This window comes from Excalfactoria chinensis, chromosome 3 (assembly GCF_039878825.1).
Source record: "Excalfactoria chinensis isolate bCotChi1 chromosome 3, bCotChi1.hap2, whole genome shotgun sequence".
Lineage (NCBI taxonomy): Eukaryota > Metazoa > Chordata > Aves > Galliformes > Phasianidae > Excalfactoria > Excalfactoria chinensis.
This window is the reverse complement of record NC_092827.1, coordinates 90,864,185-90,891,698: the sequence shown is the minus strand read 5'-3', so window position 1 is coordinate 90,891,698 and position 27,514 is coordinate 90,864,185. Positions and strand designations below refer to the sequence as shown.

The following is a 27,514-nucleotide window of genomic DNA, read 5'->3' as shown; positions in this document are numbered from 1 at the left end:
TGTTGCAGCAGTTGCACCTTGTTGTCTGTCTCACTCCTGTATGGATCCCCAGGTGCCCCCAAAGGGCCGAGCTTGTCCTCAGCATGCTGCTGACTACACAGCCCTCCTGTGTGGCTCACTACACACACAGACAGAAAGTGTCACGTTTCTACCGCGTTCAGTCAAAACTGGAGACAGGTCTGAGTCCCACGTGAAGGACAAAGTACTTCTTCAAAAAAAACAAGTGGAATACAAATACAAGACCAGGATCACATGTATGTGTGTTTACTGTTTGATTTATCAGCACCTCCCTCACTGCTCCCTGGAAATCCTGGAGGACAGAACAGTCAGAAACGATGATAAGAGGGTAAGAAGAACAAGAGAACGTGCAGGCACCTCCCGGCCTCAATCCAGTTCTCAAATAACTCTGGAAGGCTTCTGTGCACGCCGGCTCTACGCACAACCTAATGCACACACCGTCCTTTGGGCCTGACCTGCTTTATTCATCCACCACAGCTCAGGCAGCTCCTCCACATCCATAAGATGGCAGCCACTGCCCGCAGCAACCCTGAACTTAGATCAGCAACTTGCTACACACGCAGTAAAAACACAGCTCCTCCACCTGCAACGGAGCAAGCAGCAAGCCTCAACCCTAAGTTACCTTCAGTATTAGAGAGGCTTTTGTTCTAACCGAACACAGTTAGGTATAACAATGTGAGACCAGCAGTTTTAGCTTCCATTTCCCCCAGAGCCCTGAGGAAACACCAAACACTACCACACTCCCAGCCCCAGCGCCAGGACCCCGCGCAGCCTGTTCTCGAAGGGCCGCAGAGCGCCTTTAGGCGTCCGCGCAGCTCGCCTGCAGAAGGCAAATCTTCGCTCCCAGCGCGCAGGCGCGGCGCAGACACCTCTCGGCGTGACGTCACGCCTGGCGCCGGCTGCGAGGACCCGGTCGCGCCCAGGAGGTTGTGGCGGCGTCTTCTGGAAGCTTCGCGGCTCGGTGAGCGGCGCTCATCCGTCCCCATCCGTCCCCATCCGCTCCTACCGGGCGCCCGTCGGCGGACAGCGACGATGCCGGAGAACGCGGGACCCAAAGCCCACGGCGGCGCCGGGAATCGGGCTAAGGGCACGTACCAGGACCGGGACAAGCCCTCCCAGATCCGTTTCAGCAACATCTCCGCCGGCAAAGGTGAGGGCCGTGCTGGTTGGGAGGCCGTGCTGGTAGGGAGGCCGTGCTGGTTGGGAGGCCGTGCTGGTGGGCCGTGCTGGGAGGCCACAGCGGGGAGGTTCGTGCCGCTTCAGGGGCGAGCTGTAAAACCGGCACGTTTTATTATTGCCGTGCTGCTCTTGGGAATGACGCGATGCGGGAGCTGCTCTGTAGTGGGAGACGCTGCTCAGGATGGTGTATGAGCGGCCGTAGCTCTTTAGATCAGCTTGCAAATGCCGTTCTTGTTTTTCCAGCTGTCGCTGACGCCATCAGAACGAGCCTTGGACCAAAAGGAATGGACAAAATGGTAAACCTTGTACTGAAAGTATGAAAGCGGTGAGGTTGCTGAAGGGACTGCCATGTGCTGTGTAACTCACACTGACGTGCTCCTTTGTCTTAAGCTGCTTTTCCAAGCTTGAAAAGCACTCGTTTGTTTTGATGATCAAATGTTATTTCTTTGTAGTAAAGCGCAGATTAAACTTATCTCAGTTTTCCTGACAGCGTTATTTGTCAAACTGTCTGACACTGAATCACGATAAACGTTAGTAGTTGCCAATCAGTGCTGTTTCTTCTTTTCCTTCTCAGATTCAGGATGCTAAAGGAGACGTGACAATCACTAACGATGGTGCTACTATCCTGAAACAGATGCAGGTTTTGCACCCTGCAGCCAAAATGGTAACTGACATCTTCTAACATTGCTTGCACAGCGGTACACGTTAGAGGTTCATTTCTGGGACAGTTGAACAGTGATTGTAATGCCTCGTGTGGATGTCATCAGTGATAGAGCAACAGACGTTCTGCTGAGTGCTTCAGGTCTACTGACATTGATTGTAAGATGGGTTAAAGAATTCCAGGTCTTTATTTCTTACTGCTTAGGAATAATCTTGTCTGGATACGGCTGAAGATATAAAAGATTTTTGGCCCAAAGCTTCTCTTATCTGAGAAAGAAAAGTTGGTAATGTCCCGAACCAGTAGGACAAGAGAGTCAGAGAAGAAAATAAATGACATGACGATCTGGTGATCCTAGGGTACAGTGGTCTGCTGTTATGAAAGGTTAAACGTAGCCCCCTCTTGGATTCGGTTGTGGCTAGAGATGGAAATGTGCGACCTGGGACCCTTCTAAAAGAAAGGGGAAAGATTCACCTGTTAGCTGGGTGAGATCAGCTGTTAGCTTGGGAGAAAAGCTGCTTGACTTGTGTGGCTTTTATTTTATTGGAGGCTTCTGTTATTGCTTCAGTTAAATATGTATACGTGTATGAGAAGCTGCAAATTAGAAAAGATAAGTCCTGGTGCTGTGGGTTATTCTGGTAGTGCTGCGTTCTGTCCTATCTCTTTTATTTGTAAGTGTCAGAGTTTTCAGTGAAGTAGCATCATATTTAAACTCTGGTCCATTTAGTTGGTAGAGCTGTCAAAAGCGCAAGATATTGAAGCTGGGGATGGTACTACATCTGTTGTTGTCATTGCCGGAGCTCTTCTGGATGCCTGTTCCAGACTTCTTCAGAAAGGCAAGCATATTTATTTTATATATATATAACATATATTATGTATATTACGTATACATATATATGTGTATGTATGTATAATACCTATTATATATGAAAGTCTTAGCTATGAAGGCTGGTAAGTAATGCTGTTAACTACCCTAAGCATGAAAAGATAACTTGAGGCTTCGCTCGTGTCCCACTTCTGATTAAAATTCTCACTGCTTAGCCTTTCATTTTGAGCTGATTGCATCACCATCAATACTGAAAATAGTAACTAAATGAGGTGGTAAATGTTGCCTTATAAAAACTCACCTAGATTATACTTCTAATGGACAGAGAATTAAGAGGATGATAAACTAAAATTGAAGCTGGTTATTCTGTGGTTGAGTTTGGAGAGAGGAGGAAAGACCACTGGTTTGCAAGGATGACCTAACAACCTTCTATATTATTCACAGGAATTCACCCCACCATCATTTCAGAGTCATTCCAGAAAGCTTTGGAAAAAGGTATTGAGGTATTGACCAACATGGCACAGCCAGTTGAACTGAGCGACAGAGAAACCCTGCTAAACAGTGCAACTACATCACTGAACTCAAAGGTATGGCTGATATGTGAACGTGATGCCTCCAGACAAACTGGCATTTTCAGCTGTTCACTTAGTAAGAATCCTGCACATCACAAATCTACTTGCTTTTGAGGCAGTGGCTACGTCACTTTATACTGACTTCTTAAAAAGCTGTGAGTGATGGAGTTGACACACTGAAGCTGGATTTCAGTTTGAAACAATCGGTGATCCCAAAGTGAACTGCCAAGTGTAAACTACACACACAAACTTAAGATGAAAACGGTAACTAAGAACAGGTGGGATTAGGGAGAGCTTTTGCCAGCTTTTCATGTAGGCAGTTTTTAATCATGAGGCACAAGTTCCTAAAACAGCATCAAAAACTGGAGATGAATTGCTTACAGGAACTTTGTCCAGGGAACGGCTGAATTTTAGAGCTCTTAATTTTCTGTAGAGAGGCGATAGCTCAGAAACAAGCAGAAATTGTTCTCAATAATATTTCTTTGCACTGTACAGTCTTTTCTATACAAGCGTGTTTCCATTCTGGCAGAACAATCTGCAAAGCTCTCTACGGGTTTATTTTACGAGTCACAGAAATAAAGTCAAATTCATTTTCCAAAGTCCCTGAACAACTGCTGGCTGTTGCTGATCAGTGTTAGATCATGTATCGCTGATTATTTTTTTCCCTTCCATCATTGAATCCTTTAGGTTGTGTGTCAGTATTCCAGCTTACTTTCTCCCATGAGCGTGGATGCAGTGATGAAGGTGATTGACCCATCTACAGCTAACAGCGTGGACCTCAGAGATATTAAAATTGTGAAGAAGTTGGGGTAAGAAACAGTCTGTAATTATAGGCCTGTGTCATCATGGAATTGCTTCCCAAAGCGCTAAGAGCCATGGATTGTTTTTGTTTGCAGAGGAACAATTGACGACTGTGAGCTGGTGGAAGGGCTAGTCCTGACTCAGAAGGTGGCCAACACAGGTGTAACTAGAGTGGAAAAGGCCAAAATTGGCCTAATTCAGTTCTGCCTCTCTGCTCCAAAGACGGATGTAAGTTTAGCTAAAGTGAGAAAATGTAACAGCAAATACATATCTTGTTTAAGATACGGTAATGTCAGCTCTATTCCACAGCTATAATGAAGGCCTGCTAGTAATGAACCCCCATTACTCAGAACTCTTAAACAATTTGTAGCTGGCATGAGAAAACAGTTCAGAATTCCAGTATCTCTCATAGAAACAAATTCTAATGGTACATTTGACTGTAATCTGTTTGAACATACTTTAAATCACAGGCTATTAAATCAAAGAACATACAGCATCCCATACTTGTAAAATGAGCACTTGTTCATGATTCTTATTTCTTTTTCAATAGATGGACAACCAAATCGTTGTTTCTGATTATGCTCAAATGGACAGAGTACTGCGTGAAGAGAGAGCTTACATTCTAAACTTAGTTAAGCAAATTAAGAAGGCTGGATGCAACGTGCTGCTGATTCAGAAGTCTATTCTGCGGTACGTCAGTGCTGGTTTGCTCACCTGCTTTGGTCATTTGGGGAACAGCGGGAATTGTCTGCAGTCCTGGAAAGTAGAAGTCAAATATCAGGTTCATGCGGAGTGATAGATTGTATCTGTCGCTCTCAGGGCTGGTGCTGTCACTAATGGGTTTTGGATTTCAGGATATCCCTGCAAGGTAGACTGAAGAATTTCAGCATTATTGCCAAGAAGCAGTTATGAAAACACTGTCTTGGACTGAGTGCTCCCCTCTTGTTTTTAGGGATGCTCTTAGTGACCTCGCCCTGCATTTTCTGAACAAAATGAAGATCATGGTGGTTAAAGACATAGAAAGAGAAGACATTGAGTTTATATGTAAGGTAAAGTGAGTTACATAAACATCTACTAAAATAACAGTTGTGTATGAAGACGCCAGAGCTGGAGTACCCAGCCAGTGCCAGTCTCTTCACACTTGAACAAATCTCACATTCGGAACGTAGCGTAAAGGCAGACAAGATGTTTCACTGAAAGACGTTCCAGTTCAGTTGAGATGTCCCACTTTAAGGGTGGATGTAAGAGCAGTAGCAGTACCTGTGTTTTACCGAAGTACGCTGTGGAGCATGTCTGCTGACTCTGCAGTTCAGATTAGTTTCCTTACTTTGTTCCTACTCTTATTTCTCCAGACCATTGGAACTAAGCCTGTTGCTCATATTGACCAGTTTACTCCTGACATGCTGGGCTCTGCTGAGCTGGCAGAGGAAGTCAACTTGAACGGTTCTGGAAAACTAATAAAGGTGAGTGAGTGACAGAAGATTAATTCCTTCTTAACCATTGCCCATTCTTTTAATAATAACTGCTAACTTAAAAGTAATAACATAAGTAACAAGAGGTCTTAAAGGACCTGCTTGTCATCCCTGCTGAGCCTCTGGCTTGGGAAGCATAGTGGTTTTGCTCAGCAGACCTCAGTACCGTTAGTGCAGTTCCACGTACCAGATGGAGGCTATTCTCTTATTTCTGTTGTTTGCTTTGTTCTAGATTACAGGCTGTACAAACCCTGGGAAAACAGTAACCATTGTTGTACGTGGATCCAACAAACTTGTTCTAGAAGAAGCCGAGCGTTCCATTCACGATGCCCTGTGTGTCATTAGATGCTTAGTTAAGAAAAGGTAGGTAACGTTTCCATTTGGACAGAATAATTGAGTATATTAATGTGGAAAGCTCTTTATGCATCTATGTATCATGAAGTCTGACTGTCAGTTTCTGTCCCCAGAGCTTTAATTGCAGGAGGTGGAGCACCAGAGATAGAGCTGGCACTGCGCCTCAATGAGTACGCCCGCACTTTGAGGGGCATGGACTCGTACTGCGTGCGTGCCTATGGGGATGCACTGGAAGTTATACCGTCTACATTGGCTGAAAACGCAGGTCTCAATCCTATCTCAACAGTAACAGAGCTGAGGAACAGACATGCTCAAGGAGAGAAAACAGCTGGCATTAATGTCAGAAAGGTAACAAAGTAGCTGTATGTAGAACTCTGTAGCTTAAGTAAATAGGCTGTTAAAAGGAAATGTAGAAGTCTAAAATATAGAGAGCAAAATTGTTCCTAAGGTTAGTGCTGAGAGAAATAACAGCTCGCTGTCTGAACCTGCAGCAGCTTATCCTGAATACCACTAATAGCAGGTTCTCATTCTACACCCATGGCATTCAGCTACCTTCACATGTCTCTTCAAAAACATTTTTCTAGCTGGAGTCTCACAGTGAACTTAAAGCAAGCAGGTCTGGTTAGAAGGGTTGGGGGTGGTACGTGCAGGGGAAGGTGCTCACACAGCAGAAGCACAGCAGGACAGCTTCTTGTTTGAACGGGTAACAGCTATGTCTGGTTTTTCTCTTGGCTCACTTGGAGTGGATACGTCAAATATTCAGCAGCAGCCCTTTACAGTAACATTCCTGTTGAGAACTGAAGAGTGCAAGCCAGTTGATAGTCTAACTTAGCACAGCATCGCTCCTGTTAGAAGGTGTTAAATGTGGTTGTAGGCTCACCTGCACAAAGTGAAAGCGACTTCCTCTCGCAGGGTGGCATTTCCAACATCCTGGAGGAGCTGGTAGTGCAGCCGCTGCTCGTGTCTGTGAGCGCCCTGACTCTGGCAACAGAAACTGTGCGCAGTATTCTTAAGATTGATGACGTGGTGAGTAGCTTTTATATCATGTTCTTGTTGATAAATGCCAGAATAGCTGGGAACACAGATTATGCTGTCAGCTATTTCTACCATTTGGTCATCTAAAAACAGGGCACAGGAGAGAATTAAACTCCTGTTGCATAAGCAGGATACCTTAAAGCAAGATGCTGCAGTGACTAAAACAATACATAAGCAAAGAAATGATTGTTACTGTATTGTGTGGACCTCTTACGTGTGCCGTTGTGCTTTTGCAGGTGAACACCCGGTAAGCTGGATAAAGGAAGCTGGGACTGTGCTCTGGAGCTCCTCGGATGTAGCCTGAGCTGCAGCTTCCTCACCAGAAGCGCCTGTGTGTGAATTGTCTTAAAAGTCCACAAAGGCTTATATATACTTTTCTCACGTTAATTTAATACATTTCCTGGTTTCAGAAAGGAAATGCTGTTTATCAATAAACAGGCAGCAGTCTACTCGAGTCTTTGCTTGATTTCACTACAAAGGAGATCGACTTCTCTAGTTTGAATTAAATTAGCATTTAGATTAGCGTTCCACATCATTGGCAGCTCACAAGCACAGTTTGTTAGCTCAGCCAGGCTTTCCTTCCCATGGGGCTCCCCCATTTGGGCTGTGGCCCTGCCTGCTGCCCTCCACGTGCGTGCCATCCCATCGGCTAACCGGGCCCAGTGCTCAATGACTGCACCTCCGAGAAGTAGAAGACCGTTCCTGACCTTAGTTTACCCGTACTCACTAATAAGTCCCCATTTATCTCGAGCGCAAACCTCTTACAACAGGAGGTGACCAATGAGCGGAACCAGCCGCGCCCCTTCACACCGCCCCGCCCCTCAGAAACACCGCGCCCTGCAGCCGGCTGCGGTTCCGAGCCGAGCGGCTCCGCCTCTCCCCTTCCGACCCGCCCCTCCACGCTCCGCCGGCGGCACCGCGCAGCCATGGAGGTGCCGCACAGCGCGGAGCCGCCGCCCGCCGCCTGCCTCCGTGCGCCCCTGCAGCCGCACAGCCGGGCGCCCGCTGCCCGCTCCCAGCGGGGGCCGCAGCACAGCGCGCAGGTACGGAGGGAGCGGCGCGGCCGGGCCGGGCTCGGTGGGTCGCGGAGCAGATGGGCCGGCCGCAGAGCTGTAAGGAGCTTAGGCGAAGGGCTTCGTTTGAGTGGCTATGGAAACGGGCGGCGGAGAACCGCGGCGGGGGCGGTGCTGGTTAAGGCTGTCTTAGAGCTGTGTTATAAGCGAGACTTTTTCCTTCCAAAAAAATCCGTCTGGATCTTATTTCCCGATACAAGGATAAGGGCTTACGGGGACAGACTAAGTTATTTAACGTTAAACGGCAGTCTCAAGCCATAAGTCACTGCAGGAAGACTGTTCCGTGCAACATACTTTAAAGTCTATGTGTAGGTAACAGGTATGAAATTCGGCAGTAGCATTCCAGTCATGAGACAATAAGATGAAGCAGTGCTATAAACCTCATGTCTCTTCCCTCTGAATCACAAAGCCTGACACAGAAATCCCTCCTCTATCTTAGGGGGAGCTGGGCACAGAACCAGGCCCTGGCAGCGAGCAGCCCCTCGCCCCAGGCACAGACTGTGACACACAGACAGCCTTCTCCGAGCTGGGCACCTCAAACCAGGAATATTACCTAAAGCTGGAAGAGCTGAGGAATGCCCACCTGGAGACCATGGCAAAATTAGAAAGCATGTATCGGAACAAGCTGTATTTACAAGGAGCGCAGCGCTTGGAGAGGAACAATGCTAACAGTGCTATTTCCTATGTCTGCTGTAGGTAAGTTTTGCGGTACCTTTAGAGGACCTTTGCAGGCTGCAGTACGTAGGGCAGGTATGTGCTGTGGCTGGGAACCGCTGCTCTCCCCCTTTCCTGCAAAGGGATAATTACAGCAAGGTCAGCTTCAGTTATTAAAATGCCTATTCACCTTGCTAGCAAGCTGTTGGACTAACAAGCGTGCCCACAACAGAAACTGGGCAATGCGTTCAGCAAAGCACAGTGCCTCGTTACCCTTTTCCCTTCCCTCTCTCACCCTCTGTGCAGTTATACAATCAATCGGTAAACAGAGATGAAACAGATGTTTCATATCATGATAGAAAGATAATCTATGATACATGGAAAACACTCACCAATGTTGAAGGTTTGCAGCAAACTCCACCAAGGAGCAATCTCCAAAAAGAGATCCTGCCTTAGTGGTGGTCAGCCCTTAAATGAGAGCTGGGAGAGGTGCAGCCAGGCTCCATCTGGCCGGTAGCTTAACTGAATTACCTTCACCTGTGCTCCCACAGCTGACTCCTTGCTTGCCTCAGGTGGTCAGAGGTTCAGGCTGTGATCAGCAGTTTCCCATACACCCTGTGAGTGCTCTTCATCTTTCTGCCTCTAATGAGGGCACTGAAAACAGATTACTGCCTTTGAATCAATGCTGGAATGGATTCAAACCAACTTCTCTTTTTCCCCTCTTTTTAAAGGCCAACCTGGGAGAAGAGCACATATCAGCCTCTAAGTTTGCCCAGATCCTTCTCTGACTCCAGCATAAGCGATCCCTTTGGCTCAGGTGTGTCTGGTGAGTCCAACAGAGAACTACCATCTGAAGACAGCTGTAGTGAAACCGGATCATCGTTATTTGCTAAGGAGAGGATTGCAAGGATGTGGGACGGCTTCTCGGTGGATGACTACCTTCCCCCCAGGAAGCACAGTCTGCCCAGAGCCCCGGCTGCCAGGACAACACGGAAGCAGAAGGCATGGTCACCAAAAGTCACGGTGCCCAAGCCTTTCCAGATGACAATTAGAGAAGCCAGAAGAAAAGAACAGAATGTCAAATCCAAGTCACAGATTGAGATGGAAAATAACCTACTGAAGAAGCAGCTGGAGGAAGAAGCAGAGTGTCAAAAAAAGTTCCGGGCCACTCCAGTGCCCGCTGCGGTCTTCCTGCCCCTCTACCGTGAGATCGTGCAAAGGAATGAGGAGCGCAGGAAGTCCGTGAAGGAGAGGAGCAAACTCAGGCTCTTGGCTTCTCAGAAGCCGTTTAAGTTCATTGAAAGAGAGAAGCAAAGGGATGAAATCAGAAAAATGCAATTGAGAGACCTCTCCACACCTGAAAGGAAAACAAAACCATTCAAAGCAAAGCCAGTTCCCAGGTGTGTTTATAGCCCGTCTGTTAGAGACAAGCTACAGGAGGAAGAGCTCTACAGAGAAATTCGGATTAGAATGAGAGCTGAGGAGCTGCTGCGAAATGCATCTCTGCCCAGCAGCAGGCTGGCTTCCAAGGATGCCAACAAGAAGGAACACAAGTGTGCTGAACCGAAGGAAACGGAGCGCCAGCCCAAGGTCCAACACAGCGTTCCGGATTTTGACCGGCTACACCAGAAGTTTCAGAAACGGCTCCGGCGGCAGCAGCAGGTGAAACACCTCACGGTGTGCGAGCCGTTCCATCTCCGCACTCCGTCCATCCCCTCAAACAAGGGGAAGGTCTTGAGAGACATTCAAGAGGATGAAGAAAGGCTGAAAGAAACACGCTGGCCATACGCCTCTCCAAGGCGCAAACCCAAAACCAGACAGTCGAGCGCCAATTCACCTCTCTTAGGATCTGGAGAATCCAGGTCACCAAAAGTCACACAGTCCTCACAACGAAGGCTGCAGGCCCTAAGGTGACTGCTGCAGTGATGCTCTGTGCTCTTATGTACCCAAAGAGAATTCTTTTGTACCTCTACAGATGCAGTTAATTCTTTCATGTGGTGAATACGGGACTTAATATATCCAGTTGTACACCATCATCAAGTCCTTACACTAAACGTGGGGCTTTACTAATACTGGGTTTTCCTAGAAGCAGTAATGCACATTCCTGCACATGTCACTAGGAAAGGGAAAAATGGCCACAGTTTGTCAGGATATGCCCCAGTCCCTTACAGTGGCACATACCCATTTATACCAAGCCCTTTTTCATCCCCCACCTCCCCCTCCTCCATTTCTCTTTTAGTATTTCAAATTTCCTTTGCCGAAGCTTCCTTTGAAGTCTCGTGCCTGATTTCAAACAAATTCAGCCTTAGTTTGTTTCTCCACCCAGGAATTCACATGAGGAAAAGAGAAGGCTGGAAGAACAACAGAAAAGGAACAGAACAAAGCAGAAACAAAGAACAAAGAAACTGCAGAGAATTGTCACGACTCGGGCTGAGGCCAATGACCCCCATCAGAGCCTCGCTCAGGTCTCTAAATCCAAACTTAAGGCATTCAGGTATTTTGTTGCATCCCCTGAATCCTGGGCCTCTCTGGCTTCATTGCATGCTGAGCATCACTGCTGGGCATACAATGTTTCTCAGGATATGCCCGGTCCCTTACAGTGCTGTATGCTGAGCATACAGTGTTAAAGACAAAAACCCAAAGAGTCTGAGTTGATGCCCCTGATAAATTGTACACCAGAGGAACAGCTTACAAACAGAGTGGGCCAAATCTCAGCTGCAAAGCTGTTGCCCATTCTAACAGCTCTCAGTACATGACTCCCTCTGGGGTCATTTATTACTGTAACATGAGTCTATCTCACATTACAGTATTTAATCGGATTTTAGGAGCATAGTAAAACACTTGGAATTATTCTCTGCATATAGTTTTATGCTATTACAAAGCACAACTGCTTCCCTAGTGCTGATGGTTAAAGGTTGGCACAAGTGCTCAACTTGCAGCACAGGCTGGGTAACGGGGTACGTGGATGTAAGGGCTCTTCTGAGAGAACAAGCAAGTAGCAGCAAAGTTCGCTCCCTCAGAGTGGTGACTGTCTTGCCTTAATGCACAGCCCTACTGCAGAAACTCAGAGACAATATGGAAAGAGGTGGGGCAGGCAGAAGAATATAATATAAGAAACTAAACTCAGGCAGCCCTTGTTAGCCTCACTGGGCAGGACTTCTCGCTGCTTATCCAAGGACACTACTTCAGAAATAGCTTTGTCCATGGGTATTCCAAGCAACAAGATGTTCTGGCAGTGGATGGTCCTTGGGCAGCCTGAGCTGGTGGGGGCAGCCCTGCCCACGGCTGGGGGTTGGGGCTGGGTGGGCTTTTAAGGCCCCTTCCAAATCATTTTATCATTCCATGAAAATGAGGCTGTAAACCTAATTCCACTGTAAGATGGTAAAATCTTATGCTTTTTTATCCAGGACCATACTTGTCATGGAGCAATTGGAAGGAAGTACTTCTTGTATTACAGACAATTGATTTCTGTTGCACTGTGTTTCCTTTAGGAACTCTGCCAAGCAGAGAACGCAGGAGTATTTGCAAGAGTTGCAAGAGATGGAAGAAAGAGTAAACCAAAGGCCATTGCTCTTGGAAAGAGTAACACAGGTTGCCTTGTTTGTCTGTTTCTTAGTCTTATCTCCAGTTAAGTGTGTAGGGAGCTTTTAGTCAAATGCTGTTAGAAGTTACCTGAAGTTGTTTAGACAAGTTTTTGTCCATTTTAATTTCTGCTGCTCCATCTCCCTACAAATCACTTTTCTGTGACTAAGCATTCGTGGTGCGTTTGCGCAGGGAAATGAGATGTTTTAAAGACATCCGGTGGTTCAGTTATATCACACACAGCACTGAGTCGAACAAATTTACAGCAAAAGATGAGAGGTTTAAACTGGGAGAAATGCTAGAACTCAAGCATTCCTCGTGTCTGCTGTAAAGCTGAGATGCAGAATTTTCACCCCTCTGGCTCAGTACAACAAAGCATTGGTAGCACAGTCCCCGACTGCTTTTGGAATAGAGAGGCAGTAAGGCATAGATGGCCCATTCGTCCCAGTTCTCTCATCCCTCCCAGGTGGGTTTCCTGGCCCAGCACTGCTGCAGGGCAGGAGCATGCAGGAAGGCTGGGGGACAAGACCCCTCGTCCAGCTATCACTTGGAGGAGCAGAGCTTACACAGCTTCACAGAGAGATTCAGATTTGCACAGCGCATCACACAGCACTGTGAGAGAGTAAAGCAATGTCATGTTTCAGAGCAGCAGCTCCCCCAGAGAGAAGCAGCCCTAGGAAGAACACAGCTGATGTCTCAGGTCTGCACCTTCTCCCCACTCCCGCAATAGCAGTACACAGTATCTACAGCACTTTGTTACCCAGTGAACATGGGGAGCAAATTGCATTTGAACCAGTACAGAAAAGAGAGGAAGATCTGCTATAAAGTTCTCAAGTAGTTTTGCCATTCTTAGCTGCAGTGAATAATCAAACTTAACTTCTCACGTGCAAATAATGAAACAGTATTAACATAAGCAAAAGTATCTGAAGGCAGGCATTTAGCTCATACTTCACCCTTGTGTTTTTCCTACAGAATAATGCCAGAATAGCTGCAGAAAAATATTATTCTAACAGACTGAGAGCTCTGGGGGTGAGCCCAGACTTGGTTTCCAAGAAAGGACAAACAACTAAATTGCTGAAGTGCTGCAGTGCTGAAGATTTTGGTGCCAAAGAAAGGTAGAGATCGCAGAAGGGTTTTGGTTTTGCCGCTGCGTATCAAGTAGTAATGAGAGCCATTTTTAATGCTGAGAAATTCATTTGCAGTACTCCCAAGTAAATATTGCAGCTTGTGTCGTCGGTTTGCCTGTACTGGTATTGCCTGAATTGTTTCCTGAGTCAGAGAAGGGCTCTGGGTATGTTATATGCCATGCACTTCAAGGAACAACTCAGAGTAACATTTTCAGTCTGTTCCTTTAACCGTTGTAAGGGGTGGCTCATACAAAGATGTTAACAAAGATGATGGTAAATATTCAAAGGTTATATGCAAAGGAAAACTCACCAACGTCGATGCCTTGGCTGGAGAAGCTGGGGCAGTCTCTACTGGGGAGCAATCTCCAAGAGATGCTGCCTCGGTGGTGGTCAGCCCTTAAATGAGGTCTTAGAGGAGGTGGAGTTGAGCTTCACCCCTTCTGGGAGCACAGCTACATTACTCTCACCTGTGCTCCCACAGCTGACCCAGCACTTGCCTCAGCTGATTAATCAGAGGTTGAGGCTGTGATTTCCCATACAACCGTGATTTCTGGAAGGCTGCTGAGAAGCCACTTCATTCTGCATCACCTTCACTTTTATTTCTATTTTTTTTAAATAAGCCTTATTTAAGGCTTCTCGATATCCATTTGCTGTTATGACAGAAAGGAAATGGAAAAGCCAAATATATAAGCAGTACTGTTACTTTCTAGCATAAAAGCAGAGTCCAGCCTTCCCTCTTTCCCAGTTCTACCCCAGCCAAGGCTGCCAGGATCGGCCCTAAGTTACCTGAGTGTGTATGTCTTTTAAAACCTCCTGGAAAGCATTCTGTCTGTGAATAAAAATCCCATACAAATGTTTTTACAGAGTCAGCAAGGATCAAGTGAAAGGAAGGGAATTCTTTGAGGAAGCAGCCAGCATCAGTCCCCAGTCTGAACAATCCTTTGAGGAAGAGAAGAGAAAAGGCATCAGAACCCCCAGCTGGGATGGTGAATCTGCTGAGAGTGAGAAAGAAGAAGAGACACAAGCCAGCCCTCAGGTTCAGCAGCCTCACTGTGCAGAGGAGGCCAGGTCCAGCCCCACCTCCGACCAGTATTGTGAAGAAGAGGAGCAGAAAGAGGAAAAGGAGGAAGAGGAAGAAGCAAAGGCAGGCCTTCTGCTTGGCCATTCCCTGGAGGAAGAGAATGAGGAAGAAGAGGATGGGTCAAGACCCAGCTCTCAGTCTGATCAGTCCCAAGGGCAGCAAGAGGAGGGTCAGTCTGACTCTGAAGATGAGGGTGCTTTCCAGTATGAGGACGAGGAATATGAAAGTGATGATTCTGATGAGAAGCCCAGTGATGATGAGGCTGACTGAAGGGAAGGCAGATAGGGCAGCCTGGTGCTCTGGAACCTATTTCATTGCTGGCATTGAAATAGACACCAAAATCATGTCTTTTACTACTAATTATATATTATATATATTATATATATATAATGCATATATATATAATATATACATAATATATATTATACATACACACACACACATATATAAAAAATGTATATATATATATAAACTGTGAATTTAAAACTCTTAGCTTAACAGTCTTTCCAGCACAGAAATTGTGTTGATTTTTCAACATGAAAGTTATTCATTCCCACCAAGAAAAAAAAATCAGTTATTTTACATTCCTCTTCTTTAACCAGTGCCACCCATGCACTACTGTTCCTAGAGTGTTCAGCAACCAGTGTTTAATAATGTCTTGTGTACTGTGCTGTTAAGTACTGAGGTCTCGGCACATCCAGCAGTAACTTGCTCTTGCCTCCCAGTTTCAAACACTGAGGCCCTTTTGGGCTCTGTTCCTGCAGTACCTTCTAGGACGGCAACGAAGCAACAAGGGTTTGTTGTGCAAGACCTCAGGTTGTGTTTAGTAGAGCAGCTACAAGGAAGACCGCTGTGGTCAAACAAAACAGCCAAGCTTACCTGTTTGGCTCCCCCCTCCTGTCTGCTCCCACCAGCAAGCTGGATTGGCTCAGTGATGGGCCAGGAGAGTGCCAGGGTCAGAGGAGTAGGAGGTGACTGCTTCTGGAGGAAACTAGCTGTTAGATGGGTCAACATGAATGTTTTGTGCAGCTTATATAGGAATAGTATTGCTGTTACTGAAGGCTTGGCATATAGAGAAGAAAAAAATGTACTAGAATACATTGGGAACCTTCATTTATAGTTTTCACTGAGCTCTAACACTGACAGACAAGTGAGGTAGAAGAATAAAGCTTCAAAAATCTGTTCTGCCCCCGATTAACTTGATATAAATGTGAACAGTTGCACAGTGCAGCATATGGAGCAGCTGCTGAGGGATTCTGATGATCCCCATGAAGGATCTAAAGGACTTACCCTGTTGTAAAGAGCAAACATTTCAGGGCAGCAAGCTGACTTCCAAGCTTCCAAACGACGGGTGAATGAGTTGCATTAATAGCTGTTACTTTTGTTCTGTGTCACTCATGTCACTCGTTGCTATATCTTAGGGAATGCAACATACAAACAGGCACTCAGTTAGTATCATTTGTTTAATAAAGTCTTCTCTGTTTTTAAAAAAAGTGTACAAGACAGTTGTGTTCCGCATGACAAACAACTAGCATCTGATCTTTCCTTTTAATAACTTAACCCATGCAGAAAGACTAGCCTGCTTAACTCGGTGTTACACAGCAATTGAACAATATGCCCAAATACACACAGACCTTCATGCTGACATGGAAACAGGTAGCACGTGACATCACAGAATGAGGATCAAAGTACAAGCTTGCTCGAATGGTTTTCAGAATTCAAGTGTAAGTTTAAGGAAAACCCCTGATTTATTTTTTGAAATGTAGCTTATGTACCAAGAGTGAATGTTCTGCTACAACCTGCCTATGGCTATCCTTTATTCGATAGCCACGTGAAAACACATACACAGAAATGTTACAAGTCCTTTTTACTACCAGTACTACACATTAACAACTGAATCTGATAGCATTGCTTTGGTTGTTTCAATACAGAATGATGTAAGTTTCTATTGTCTTAGCTCTGCTTTTCCATTCTTATCCAAAGTCCTCAAAGATCGTTGCTGAGGTGAATGTCTGTTAGGTCTCTCTCCAAGGATCCAGTGCAGCTTTTGTATGAGAAACTGCAGAAGGCAAACAAACAAACAGAGACATTACTGGAGACTCAGCAGAAAGTACAGAATTCCTTCAGTTTACTTAGAAGCATCTTGACTTACTATCACAGCTATTTAATGCTATGTTACGACATTCTAGGGATGTTCAGCAATCTGGGTTTCCAAATGCTACTGGAAAGGTCAGTCTGATTAGAGCACTCTAGAATGCAAATTCTTTCCCTCTATCATCATAAAGCCCAGAAACAGCGGGCGAAAGCTTGCATTCCTGAAGCACAGCAGTAAGGCCAACAGTTGCTGACAAGCAGTACATTTTTGCTTAATTTCTTAAGAAATTTTTCTCCTTTCCTATGTGACTGCTCATCTCCAATGTCCAAACAGGTACACCGCGCATAAAGCCCACAAGAGCAGAACTCATGTGATTTCAGTTATTGTATCACATGACAATCCAGCTTTATCTGCAATTGAACGAACCAAACCATTTCACACCACTCTTCAAGCTGTTCTCCATGAGGCCAGAGGAAAAAAAACCAAACCGATTCTGTGGGCTTGAAAGTTTCTTGGATTCTTCTTCCAGATCAATTGAAAACAAGAGCATATTTCCAGAAATCTACTCAATATGCCTTATTCTGATTCATTCAAATGACTATCATGCAGGTAATAATACAGACTTCTATAAAGCAGACATCAGTCTTCAACGTCTGGGAAATTTGAGAAGGGGGGAGTGGAAAGATCTGAGCCACATGTAATATTTCAGAGCATAAATCATACATGCTGGACTGCACCCTAAGGATAGGAAAAGGAGGGAAAGGCTAGATCTAAACTTCACAGTGCTGCTCCCAATTAAACTGCCAAGCGAGGGCTCCATTGTGCAGATGAGGGAAATAATGCTTTCCTAGCTTCTTGGAAGCTCAAAACCAGCAACACAGCACATTTATTTTATGAAAATAAAGATAAAATAATTAAACAAAGGAAAGCTGCAGCTTCCAGTTCTGGCCTATCTCCAGATTCCAGAAGTATTTTCCACTTCCATTACTGGAGATGATTAGGGTACCACAAGTAATGGGGGCTGTCCCACAGTGACCAGGCTGCTAGGTCTGGTCATTGTGGGACAACCACAAACAAGAGAAATCACGCATCTCAGCTCCAAAGAATACAAAGCGGGATGCTAAGTTAAGTCACTCTGTGCTGCAAGACCAACATTTTAGAATTCTAGCCTCAGCCTGAAAACAGCCATGGCTGGGCCAGACTCTGGATGCAGACTTCCAGCCCAGCACACAGCTGGGAAGCGGTTTTCACCCACATCTCCATTCTGGCATGCCAAACGCAGATCAAAAAGGAGGCTGCCCACCAGTAACATTGTTGGAATTCTACCTTTCAACACTTCTAATGCAGCTCTCAGCAGAATCCAGGTACTGCTTCAGTAAAGCAGCCAGGGTTTAAGACTGCCAAGTGGGAGAACATGACATCAAGGAATGAAAAGGCAACGAAAAAGCCATACCTGAGGCCTGCTTTGGGTGAGCTACGGCTCTCTTTCTGAAGACACATCTCCTTCTGCTCCGCTGCTTGCACTGGGGTCATCTTTGCTACGGGGGGCATTTCTTTCTCTACTTGATTCAGAGGGTACCTTGGTTCTGGTCTTCTCTTTTCTTTGTTGCTGCTTCTCAAGCTTTGCCAGCTACTCACAAAGCAAAGATAGTGAGGAAACACTTGCTGGAATAATTCGATTTCAGAAGACAGTATTTCTAAAAAATTGTCAATGAGCATTTGCAGCAAACTTGTATCTCGATTCATAATATGTGTGCATGGATCAGCAAGGCAGAAAAGGAAAAACAATAGCGAGAAACAAGAAACAACCAACCAACACAGCAAGGCTTGGATGTTCAGACATTTGGAGTGAATTACCATGCACCAACACGACCACCTCCTTGCCAACATGGGAAGGGAGCTGAATTCCACCAAGCTCCTGTTCTGTCCGGGTGGCAGTTCTGAAGTTGCCAGGTTTCTAACAACAGAATACCTCAAAGTTCAGACACCCAGTGCACAAGAACGCTTTTATTTTTGCAGAAAAAGAGATATCTGAACCTTAGCATCACACAGGATACAAAACAACCATTTCACATCAGCTTGGATAAAACCATCATCTAACACTGCCTTGCTACCTCCCTTAGAAACGTTTTCAGTGTTCCTAGTAGAGTCAGTATGAGCTCTGAGGACAGAATGAGAAGCCTCAGAAGGAAGCACAGCATCCCCTTGTATCTTATCCTACATGCACACCATCCTTACATACCTGTACATGTGGACTTCCAAGCTGACACAGAATATCTTTAATTAGTTTTATCAATAATTGCAGAGTAACCCCCAGCACAGAGCCGAACCAGTCAAACATGCTGCATCAAACCTAGAAACAGCTGTTGCAATGCGTACCCCATTCTCTCACTGCAGCACCAGGCTCTAAACAGCAATCAATCCTTCTTCGCTAACGGTGCAGAAAATAATGTCTGAGTAGCATGTTGGTCTGTAACTTATCCCTAAATTTCATAGTTACTGTAAACTACATGATTACTAGATGACACAGGAATCCACTCTTCTCTAAATAGTATCATTTTCTTTCTTACTAATTGAAAGAAAAACCAAAAAGCCTCGCATTATGGGACACAGAATCCACATACAGATTTGTTCGTACAAGCATCCCCAAGGCTCTAGGGGCTCCTCAATCCCTCCCACAGAGCGCAACATCTTTAACAGAAGAAGAGAAACAGGAGCAGTAATAACCTTGAATATTTAGGACAACACCCACGTGGGCATGACCAATGTAAAATGACACAAGTTCATTTATATGAGAGGAGATCTTTCGATAAGCTGTATTAACCCCTGTTTTATCATGAATGGAATTTAATTTTTGTTAAATTATAACAAAGGTAAAATTGGTAAGTGAAGTTTCATCCACCTGAAACTCAATTAATACTGAAATGAATAAAGATTTGTGCAGATCTCTGAGTCTGTTCTCCAGCCTGTCAATGTAGCACAATCAGTCCATGAACCAGAGTTCAAAGATTAAACATACATTCCTTTTTACTCACAAAATACAGACTCATCTTTATTATGCAGGCAATAAAAGAATTACACATCCCTTAACTTTTTTCATTTCCTTGCTTATAGAGAGCTTGTGTAATTTAAGAGGACACTGAAAAATTGCACTCTGCCAGAAAAGAGCAGCCTGCACGCTGAAAAAAACAAGACAGCTGATTTTCTGGTGTTACAGTGAAGAAAACTTCAAGCAGACAATTCTGGTTCAGTGAAACCAGTGCTTTTCACACAAATACAGAACATGCTGACACTCATCTCATCGTACAACTATCGTGAGCTAAGTGTGTCTACTGAGTTGCTGGAACGCAGTCAGAAAAGAGCAATGAAGCTGGTGAAGGGATCAGAAAACAGGACACATGAGGAGGGGCTGAGGGAAATGGTTAGTCTGAAGAAGGCCTGAAGGTAGAGCTCATCTCTCTCTATAGACACCTGAAAGGAGGCTGCAGTGAGGATGCTGCTGGTCTCTGTTCTCAAGTAGGTGGTATGATGTGAGGAAACAGCCTCAAGTTATGCCAGGGGAGATTTAGAGTGAATATCAGGAAGAATTTCTTCAGAGAAAGACTGGTTGAGTATTGGAATGGGCTGTGCAAAGAGGTAGAGGAGTGCCCATCCCAGGAGATATTTAAGAAATGCATGGATGTGGCACTTATGGACATGGTTTAGCGATGGGATTTCATAGCGTTAGGTGATGGTTGGGCTTGACTATCTCTACTGCTTTTCCCAATCTAAATGATTCTGTGATTCTAGGTGCAGTGTAGCTACACCTAAAAGCAAAGAAAAGTTCAAAATTGTAACGTAAGATCAGACATCCTCTATCTTGAGCTTTGACATGCAGTTACACTACAGACAAAAAACATGCACAGGATTAGAATCAGCCGCTCTCACCCTCTTAACACAGTCTTAACTGCAGACACAGCAGGACCAACATGGAAAACAATTTCCTATGTAAACATGCAAATGCTGACCCTTTTATCTAAAAAACACCAACCAAGATCAGTTGTTTAGAAGATGCTGGCCCCCTGCAGTTTCAAACTACAAGGATGTTGCTTTGTTCAGAATGAATTACCCAAAACACAGAATGATAGTTTTAATAGAGATAAACATTTACATTAGATTGACAGCTCCTGAGCTCAAAGTGGAGCTTTCTTCATTGCCGTCCAGCTTTTTACACACTACTTCCTGGGCAAATCAGCAGCAGCTCAATTCCTTTGAGAGGGGATGAGCGCTTACATCTACAAGTAGCCGTTAATCCACACACAGAGCTGCTGCTAATTATGTACAGCTTGGGCTGATAACACTTTGTTCTAAGCCGTGAGGTTGCAGACAGACAGGGAACAGGTGAGTTCCTCCTCTGGGTAAAACATCACAAAAGGATGCAGAACAGAATTTGAAAGTAAAAGAGAACCAACTCCAAACCAAGATACTTTGGCAACCATGCAATTATTTTTCTTTTCAGAGGCTGCATGGAAAGCATAAAATCCACATGCCCAAGGGAAGCTGTACGGCTTCATAACAGGAATGCTTCCCTGCGATGATGCAGTGCTCTCACACACCTGTGCCACATAAAGGCAGATGTACACCTCTGCAGTGAAGGCATAACCTGGACATCCATTTCTTGCAGACTGTCTCACTGGTTTGCTTACCTGTTTAGGATCAACAGCAGCAGCTGGGGACTCCAGCTCTATTGTTACAGGACCATCATTCTGGATGTGTACCTGCATGTAGGCGCCAAACTTGCCGTCTGAAAAGGGAAGAGACAGAACTGGTGAAAGAAAAACACGTATCAAAATCTTTTCCAAATGTGCTACAGGAGGAAAGGAAGAGGAAAGACAGAGGAAATAACAGTCAATAAACAAACTGCAAAAAGCCACTAAAATATAAGTCTACATGCATTTAGCTCTGTGCTCTGATTCAGTGACAATAAATGCACAGCTAAGTACAAAGATGTCCACAAAACAGAACTAGTCTACAGATAATCATGATGCTCGTGGTTTAGCTGTCTCAGGTAGGAGCTAAAACTGTAAAGGACGTAGCAGCTAAGCTAGGGCTCTAGTCCAGCTAACCAGGCTGATGGTCTGAAGAAATCTTATACATGGAGAAGAGACTGAAAAAGAAGACTTTTGAAACACTTGACATCGATACTGTAGAACAGAGAACGCTGGTTTGCAGGTTGATCCCCATCTGACAGAGTAACTCCTGTGTTCCTGTCTGCAACATAGAATTTGTCAGAACTTGGTAACATGGGGAGATGTCCCAGACCCAACCATTCCTGTAAGTCTGGTATTTACTTAAAAGTAAGAAGGAAGAAGGCTTGTTTGGGCCGTATCCTAACAGATCTACTACTCAACTGCTTTCCCAAAGACTGCATGCCACAAGCCACTGAGACCCAGAGAGACAAGCTTTGGCAAAGCCAAACACAGTAGCACCACAGAAAAGATTGCCGGCAATAGCCCAGCAGCTGAGGAAAAGGTTCCCGGGCCTTTGGCACATTATTCATCAAAAAGAGAAGATTAAAAAGCTGCTGTCAAAATACAAAATGTTTGAGAGCATGTCAGAAATAGAGCATTTTCCAAATCTCAAGCATAAAGATGTTGATATATAGAGATATATCCATTTTTATGGCCCTCTTTTTGGTGAAAGAAGCATTCCCATGCTTGCTTTTTTATGTTGTGGACCAAAACGAATGCACGGAAGGGGTATAAGAAATGCATTCCTTATCACCAACAAACGTTGACTGGAGGAATATATCAAGCCATTGGAAGGTTGTCACCAGACAACATTTGATGTGTGCATTTCACAGTGCCTCATTGGAAAGCACTGCATGATAAGGGTGGGTACCTGGGATAACTAGCTTTCATCAACAGTCAACAGTGAAGCTGGATATCCAAAGCTTTCTCCAGATAGTTTTCTGCCTCCCCCTCTCAACTTTTCCACTTCAGTCTGTTCATAATCCATTTAAACACACACATGCACACACTTCTAGATTCTTGTTTTTCAGACAATTGTACCAAAAATTCAACTTTAAATTTGCAAATGGCCAAGAAATGAAGCAGAAAAGATTAAGAGTGGATAGAGAACAAAAGCAAAAGGAAGCCGGGCATTTTCTGGTGAAAACCGTTGCATAAATGGCATACATTTGAGAAAAGATAGCCTAAATCAAATGCTGTTTTCAAGTACCACATTACACCTCCCACTGTCATCGTTATCACTTACCAAAATGTAAAACTACAGTGCCAGATTGAGAAGCACTGTTCATCAAACACCGGTGATGCCTTTGAGCCTGACTAACCACCTAAGTCTCAGAAGAAACAAATGTTCAGGGTTATTCTAGCATAAAGATATCCAGCCTTTGAGCAAACCTGACATCACAGCTTGTTCTCATAACCACAGCATCTCTGGGTTACATCATCATTCCTGTTGAACAATTGCTGACAGCATAAGAACATCTCAATGTCAAAGCATTCCAAAGGAATGCCAGGAAATGGTGTGGCTAGAGGAAGGCCAGATGGACCACCTAACACCCCCTCACTTATCGCTGCATAAAGACAGCTCCTTTGCAGCACAGACAGAAATGCACAAAACAAAGTATCAATCACAGAAAAGCACATAGACACAAAGTCCACTGGTCACAGCAAGGACCTTACCAACCTTTTGCCCTTACCTTTAATAAGCTCTGGTTTGTAGGCTTTTCTTAGCTGCTCTAGGAAGCTGTTATAAAAACTCTCCGCCTGCTCTGTGGGCATTGCCATGTGGTAGTCAGGTTTGTTTCCTTTAAGGATGCACTGGAGAGTAAACTGGCTCACACACAACACTTCATACTGTTTATCCATCACACTTTTGGACCAGTGCTTCCCACTTTCATCTTCAAACACTCGCAAGTTTAAGATCTTTCGAACCCTGAGAGAAGAAAAAGATTCCTGAAGTTTCTCAGTGGTCCCAATAAGGATCAATAAGTGCGAGTAATACCTGCCACACTGGAAGGGACTTGTCCTTAGAGCTGGTTCCTGGAGGTAGGGGCTGGAAATGACTGTCTCGAACTAAAAAGACAAGGATTAGGGGACTTTCCACAAACGCAGTCCTGCAGCCTCACCTATGGCTCAACTCCAATGCCATGACTGCACGCATGTCACTCTCCAGTCTTCTGTTTATTCTTTTAACTTCGCATCTTCAGCATCTACCAACAATTAAGTGCAACGAGTGCAAAGCAATTCATTTGCAGCCATCGGCCAGATTTTTTACGCTGCACCAGAAGTGAGGCATTTCACATAAAACAACGCTGCAACTTTACTATGAACCAGCTTCAGGCTTTCCCATCACTAAGGCTCATCCTTGATATCCTTGCCAATTTTTGCATACCAAAGACAAACAGAAACGAATTAAGTGAATGGTTAAAAGTTTTGAAAGGCATGGTGCAAAGGCTTAATTCATCATCACTGCTGTGTTTTAATGACAAAATTGTCTATTGTTTCATTTACAGGATGACTGAAGTTTCCTTTAATAGCATATGAAGAGACTGATTGAGCTGACTTCTTATTTGTTGTTGTCAGGTATCAGCTTCCCACCTTTCTGTGTCAGCTATCCAAACATCCCAGTGCTGTGAGCATAGTTGTTACTGATCACAGCCTTGGAATATTCAGAAACGTCTTTCATGTGACCAAGTAGTAACGAGAAACAGCAACAGAGCAAATGTTACGTGCTGAAGAGGCAAACAGTAAGAAAAGCCACACGAGAACATCTTAATACAAGTGCCTTCAAAGGTTTGCTTCCATTTTCTACAAGTTTCACATGTGAGATCCCTACAGACCTTTAGTTCACACCCTCACTCTCTACTTTCTCTTCCACATCCATTAGATGTTTCACCCTCATTTACATTCTTGTCTCCTCACTGCTTGAAGGAGCTTTTCCTCCTTTTTAATAGGTCTATATCTCTATTACCTGTTTCTTCTTTGCCTTCTTAAGAATTGAGATCAGATATAGAATAACTGCCTGAAGAGCTCTCCTCTGCACATGTCTGGTGGTTGCCTTGCAATGCTTTGTGGCCGTAGAAGGGACAGCAGACCTCTGAACTGCCAAAATTAGTTAATCTTTACAGAAAAGTAACTGAAGAGATTATCCAGTCTTTTGGAAGAATAGAACTTCTCACACACAAACTGAAAATGAGTCTGAGGATTCTGATATATCCAAACGTGAAGAGTGAAGGCCTTTAGGGTAAACTCTTACAGAAAAAGAGCAGATAGATACTAAAATAATGGAGATTAGAAATAAAAACAATGTGCTGATTCTTCCTCTTGGAGTCTTTTTGTAATAAAAACCACACGGACATGAAATGGAAAACTGCTTTTAGCAATGGGGCATAAAAAGCAAACCCTAATTAAATATTAGCACTCCATGTAAAATCTGAACAGAAACTAAAGCAGGCAAACCTGGATATTCCAATGGGAAGAGTGCCTCGTTTCCTTAGCTACAGAATAGGTATCACTGAATCAAAAAGGCACAAGTAAAAAAAGAGAAAGTAAAAGGAAATACGTGACTTACATGTGCTCCAGCTCTCTCTGTGTATCTTCCAAAGAAATGCCCAGCAGCACACAGAGGCCTCGTCCTATTGAACTTATCTGTTCACCACCCACTGGGAAAGGAGGGGAGGGGGGGGGAAAAAGTAAGATGAAATCACAGATCAGGTGCTCAGAGCCCGTCCAGCTTGACCCTGAATGTCTCCAAGAATGGGGCATCCACCACCTCTCTGGGCAACCTGTGCAATGTCCCCCCTCTCTTTCTAGTAAAACTTCTTCCTTATATCAGACTTAAATCTCCTGAAGCCATTTCCTCTTGTTCTGTCACAACAGATCCTACTCTCTGTTCCTTTCTTTCTCACAGCCCTCCTCTGGATACTGAAAGGCTACACTCAGGTCTCCTTGGAGCCTTCCCCAGGCTGAACAGTCCCAGCTCTCCCAACCCATCCTTGTAGTAGACGTGTTCCACTCCTTGGGTCATTTCTGTGGCCCTCCTCTGGATGTGCTCCAACAGGTCCACATCTTTCCTGTACTGAGGACTCCGCATCTGGATGCAGTACTCCAGGTGAGGTCTCACCAGCCCAGAGAAGAAGAGTGGAATCACCTCCCTTGCCCTGCTAGCTACACTTCTGATGCAGCCCAGGATATGGTTGGCTTCCTAGGCTGTAAGGACACATTGCTGGCTCCTGTCCAGCTTGCCATCCACCTGTGCCCCCAGGTCCTTTTCAGAAGGGCTGTGCTCAATCCATACACCCCCATCTTATACTGATTGCAGGAGCTGCCATGACCCAGATGCAAGACCTTGCACCTGAATCTGTTAAACCTCACAAGGTTCACCCAGGCCCACTGCTGGAGACTAGGTCCCTCTGGATGGCATCTCATTCCTTGGGCACATCAACCACACCAACACTTTGGTGTCGTCCACCAACTTGCTGAAGGGGCACTCAATCCCACTGCTGATGTGTGATACAGATATTTCAGAGCACTGGTCCCAGCAGCGTCCCCTGAGGGACACCACTTGTCACTGATCACTCTCCATTGACCATCACTCTCTGTATACGCTATGGAGATTTTTGCCTACAGTTGTACCGGCAGTGCTAACCACAGCAGCAGCACAACACTCCAATCTTGGGAAAAATGACCCGACTGAATTCAGCGAGCACACCCCGTTCCGTGCCGCACCACCCCCCGGCAGCTGCGAGAAAGTCATGTCTATTCGGGCCTCCTGCTCCTCATCTGAAACAAGACTTTGATCGGCCCACAGTTCTGCCCCTCCCGCTGAGAACACAGCTCCTAAACGGCGGTGAAAACAGAAGGCAGCGCCGGGGCAAATGAAAGCCACGCGCGAACGAAAGCGAAGCGACCGGGCCTCTGAGGGACCGCGCTGAGAGGAGCGCGAAAGGGGGACCCGGCCGCGGGGCGGGGGGAAGTAGGCGGGCGGAGCAACGCTTCAGCAACGCTCCGCCCGCCCCCGCCTCCTCTCCCCCCGCCCCTCCGGCTCCGGTGTCCCTCCCGGTGCCGCGCACTGACCTGTAACACTGGCCTGAGCCACCCGCTGCACGATGGCCTTCATGGCGGCGCGGCGCAGGCCCGGCGCGGGGAGGTGGCGGCGCTAGGCAACCGTGGCCGCCCCCTGTTGGCCCGCGGCGCTCACAGCGCCCCCTGGCGGATGGGAGGTACCGCCGCAGTGCTGAGCGGCAGGCCGCGCCGGGACGGGTGCCTAGAGAGGCAGCCCCTATGAGAGGCTCCTATGGAAACGGGGCTGTGTAGAAGCAGAACGGCTACACAGAAGGTGCGGAGGGGCTCCTTTCCTCTGAAGGTGGCAGCCATTTAAACATTTTTTCATCGTATTTTCAGCAGTACCTACAGAAAGCACAACCGGAGGTACCAGCACACCCGTACCATTCTCTTTACAGGAATGAGGCGCCCATTGGTACCTATGGAAACTGGTAGCTTCCTTCTGAAGGGAGGCAGCGCCTGTAGGAACTGGGAGAAGCCCCTGAAGAAAGGAAGCGTGCCCACAAGGACTGGGGGAAACTCTATCTAGGTTACAGTCACTGCAAGGAGATAGCACGCTACAAGGGGAGGCAGCACCTATTAAGATCCTATAAAGCAACAGCAGCTCTAAGAGGAACCACAGAAAGGAGATTTAGCAAACTGAGGTAAAGGGGGGTAATAAGAACAGGTAGCTGTGCATCAGGGCACAAAGCTGTACGCCCTGCCTGCTTCTTGTTGAAGGATGACAACAACTCCTACGCCCCAAAGATTAAACTGCATTCGTTCCCGCTTAATCATTCTTTAACGTTTTATTTTGGACCCAATCTGTTTGCACACAGCAGCCCCTGTGCTGGGAAACCTTCACAAAATGGCTGCTGAAGCACCTGGGCAGCCCCCCGGGCAGCACTGCAGCTCGCCCCCATCTCACAACACCGCAC

General features: G+C 45.6%; 3 protein-coding genes across 3 annotated transcripts; 2 read left to right on the top strand and 1 right to left on the bottom strand.

Annotated features, from left to right (window-relative positions):
- The first annotated feature begins 895 nt into the window (after positions 1 to 895).
- Positions 896 to 7,364, top strand: CCT4 (chaperonin containing TCP1 subunit 4). The gene is made up of 14 exons (XM_072333117.1): positions 896 to 1,168; positions 1,441 to 1,493; positions 1,772 to 1,861; positions 2,583 to 2,691; positions 3,126 to 3,268; positions 3,941 to 4,062; positions 4,150 to 4,282; positions 4,605 to 4,744; positions 5,007 to 5,103; positions 5,407 to 5,517; positions 5,759 to 5,889; positions 5,994 to 6,228; positions 6,793 to 6,906; positions 7,152 to 7,364. The coding sequence occupies exons 1-14, from the start codon at positions 1,051 to 1,053 to the stop codon at positions 7,164 to 7,166; spliced, it is 1,611 nt and encodes a 536-aa protein (XP_072189218.1). The 5' UTR covers positions 896 to 1,050; the 3' UTR covers positions 7,167 to 7,364.
- Positions 7,365 to 7,838: 474 nt separating this feature from the next.
- FAM161A (FAM161 centrosomal protein A) lies at positions 7,839 to 15,760 on the top strand. The gene is made up of 7 exons (XM_072333112.1): positions 7,839 to 7,958; positions 8,428 to 8,684; positions 9,374 to 10,552; positions 10,969 to 11,136; positions 12,134 to 12,233; positions 13,197 to 13,339; positions 14,216 to 15,760. Exons 1-7 carry the CDS (start codon positions 7,842 to 7,844, stop codon positions 14,700 to 14,702), a joined length of 2,451 nt encoding a protein of 816 aa, XP_072189213.1. The 5' UTR covers positions 7,839 to 7,841; the 3' UTR covers positions 14,703 to 15,760.
- Positions 15,761 to 15,885: 125 nt separating this feature from the next.
- Positions 15,886 to 26,740, bottom strand: DTD1 (D-aminoacyl-tRNA deacylase 1). The gene is made up of 6 exons (XM_072333121.1): positions 26,610 to 26,740; positions 25,105 to 25,195; positions 23,231 to 23,466; positions 21,213 to 21,310; positions 17,981 to 18,157; positions 15,886 to 16,491 (listed from the first exon to the last, which is right to left on the bottom strand). The coding sequence occupies exons 1-5, from the start codon at positions 26,650 to 26,652 to the stop codon at positions 18,002 to 18,004; spliced, it is 624 nt and encodes a 207-aa protein (XP_072189222.1). The 5' UTR covers positions 26,653 to 26,740; the 3' UTR covers positions 15,886 to 16,491; positions 17,981 to 18,001.
- Positions 26,741 to 27,514: the final 774 nt, after the last annotated feature.

Excerpts from the sequence above, each read along its gene's own strand:
- FAM161A (XM_072333112.1), top strand. The coding sequence starts at position 7,842 with ATGGAGGTGCCGCACAGCGCGGAGCCGCCGCCCGCCGCCTGCCTCCGT. Across the intron at positions 10,553-10,968 it reads CGAAGGCTGCAGGCCCTAAG|GAATTCACATGAGGAAAAGA; the intron begins GTGACTGCTGCA and ends TTCTCCACCCAG. Across the intron at positions 12,234-13,196 it reads TCTTGGAAAGAGTAACACAG|AATAATGCCAGAATAGCTGC; the intron begins GTTGCCTTGTTT and ends TTTTTCCTACAG.
- DTD1 (XM_072333121.1), bottom strand. The coding sequence starts at position 26,652 with ATGAAGGCCATCGTGCAGCGGGTGGCTCAGGCCAGTGTTACAG. Across the intron at positions 25,196-26,609 it reads GGCTCAGGCCAGTGTTACAG|TGGGTGGTGAACAGATAAGT; the intron begins GTCAGTGCGCGG and ends CTCCTTTCCCAG. Across the intron at positions 18,158-21,212 it reads CTGCTGTTGATCCTAAACAG|CTGGCAAAGCTTGAGAAGCA; the intron begins GTAAGCAAACCA and ends CTTTGTGAGTAG.
- CCT4 (XM_072333117.1), top strand. The coding sequence starts at position 1,051 with ATGCCGGAGAACGCGGGACCCAAAGCCCACGGCGGCGCCGGGAATCGG. Across the intron at positions 4,283-4,604 it reads TCTCTGCTCCAAAGACGGAT|ATGGACAACCAAATCGTTGT; the intron begins GTAAGTTTAGCT and ends CTTTTTCAATAG. Across the intron at positions 5,104-5,406 it reads ACATTGAGTTTATATGTAAG|ACCATTGGAACTAAGCCTGT; the intron begins GTAAAGTGAGTT and ends TTATTTCTCCAG.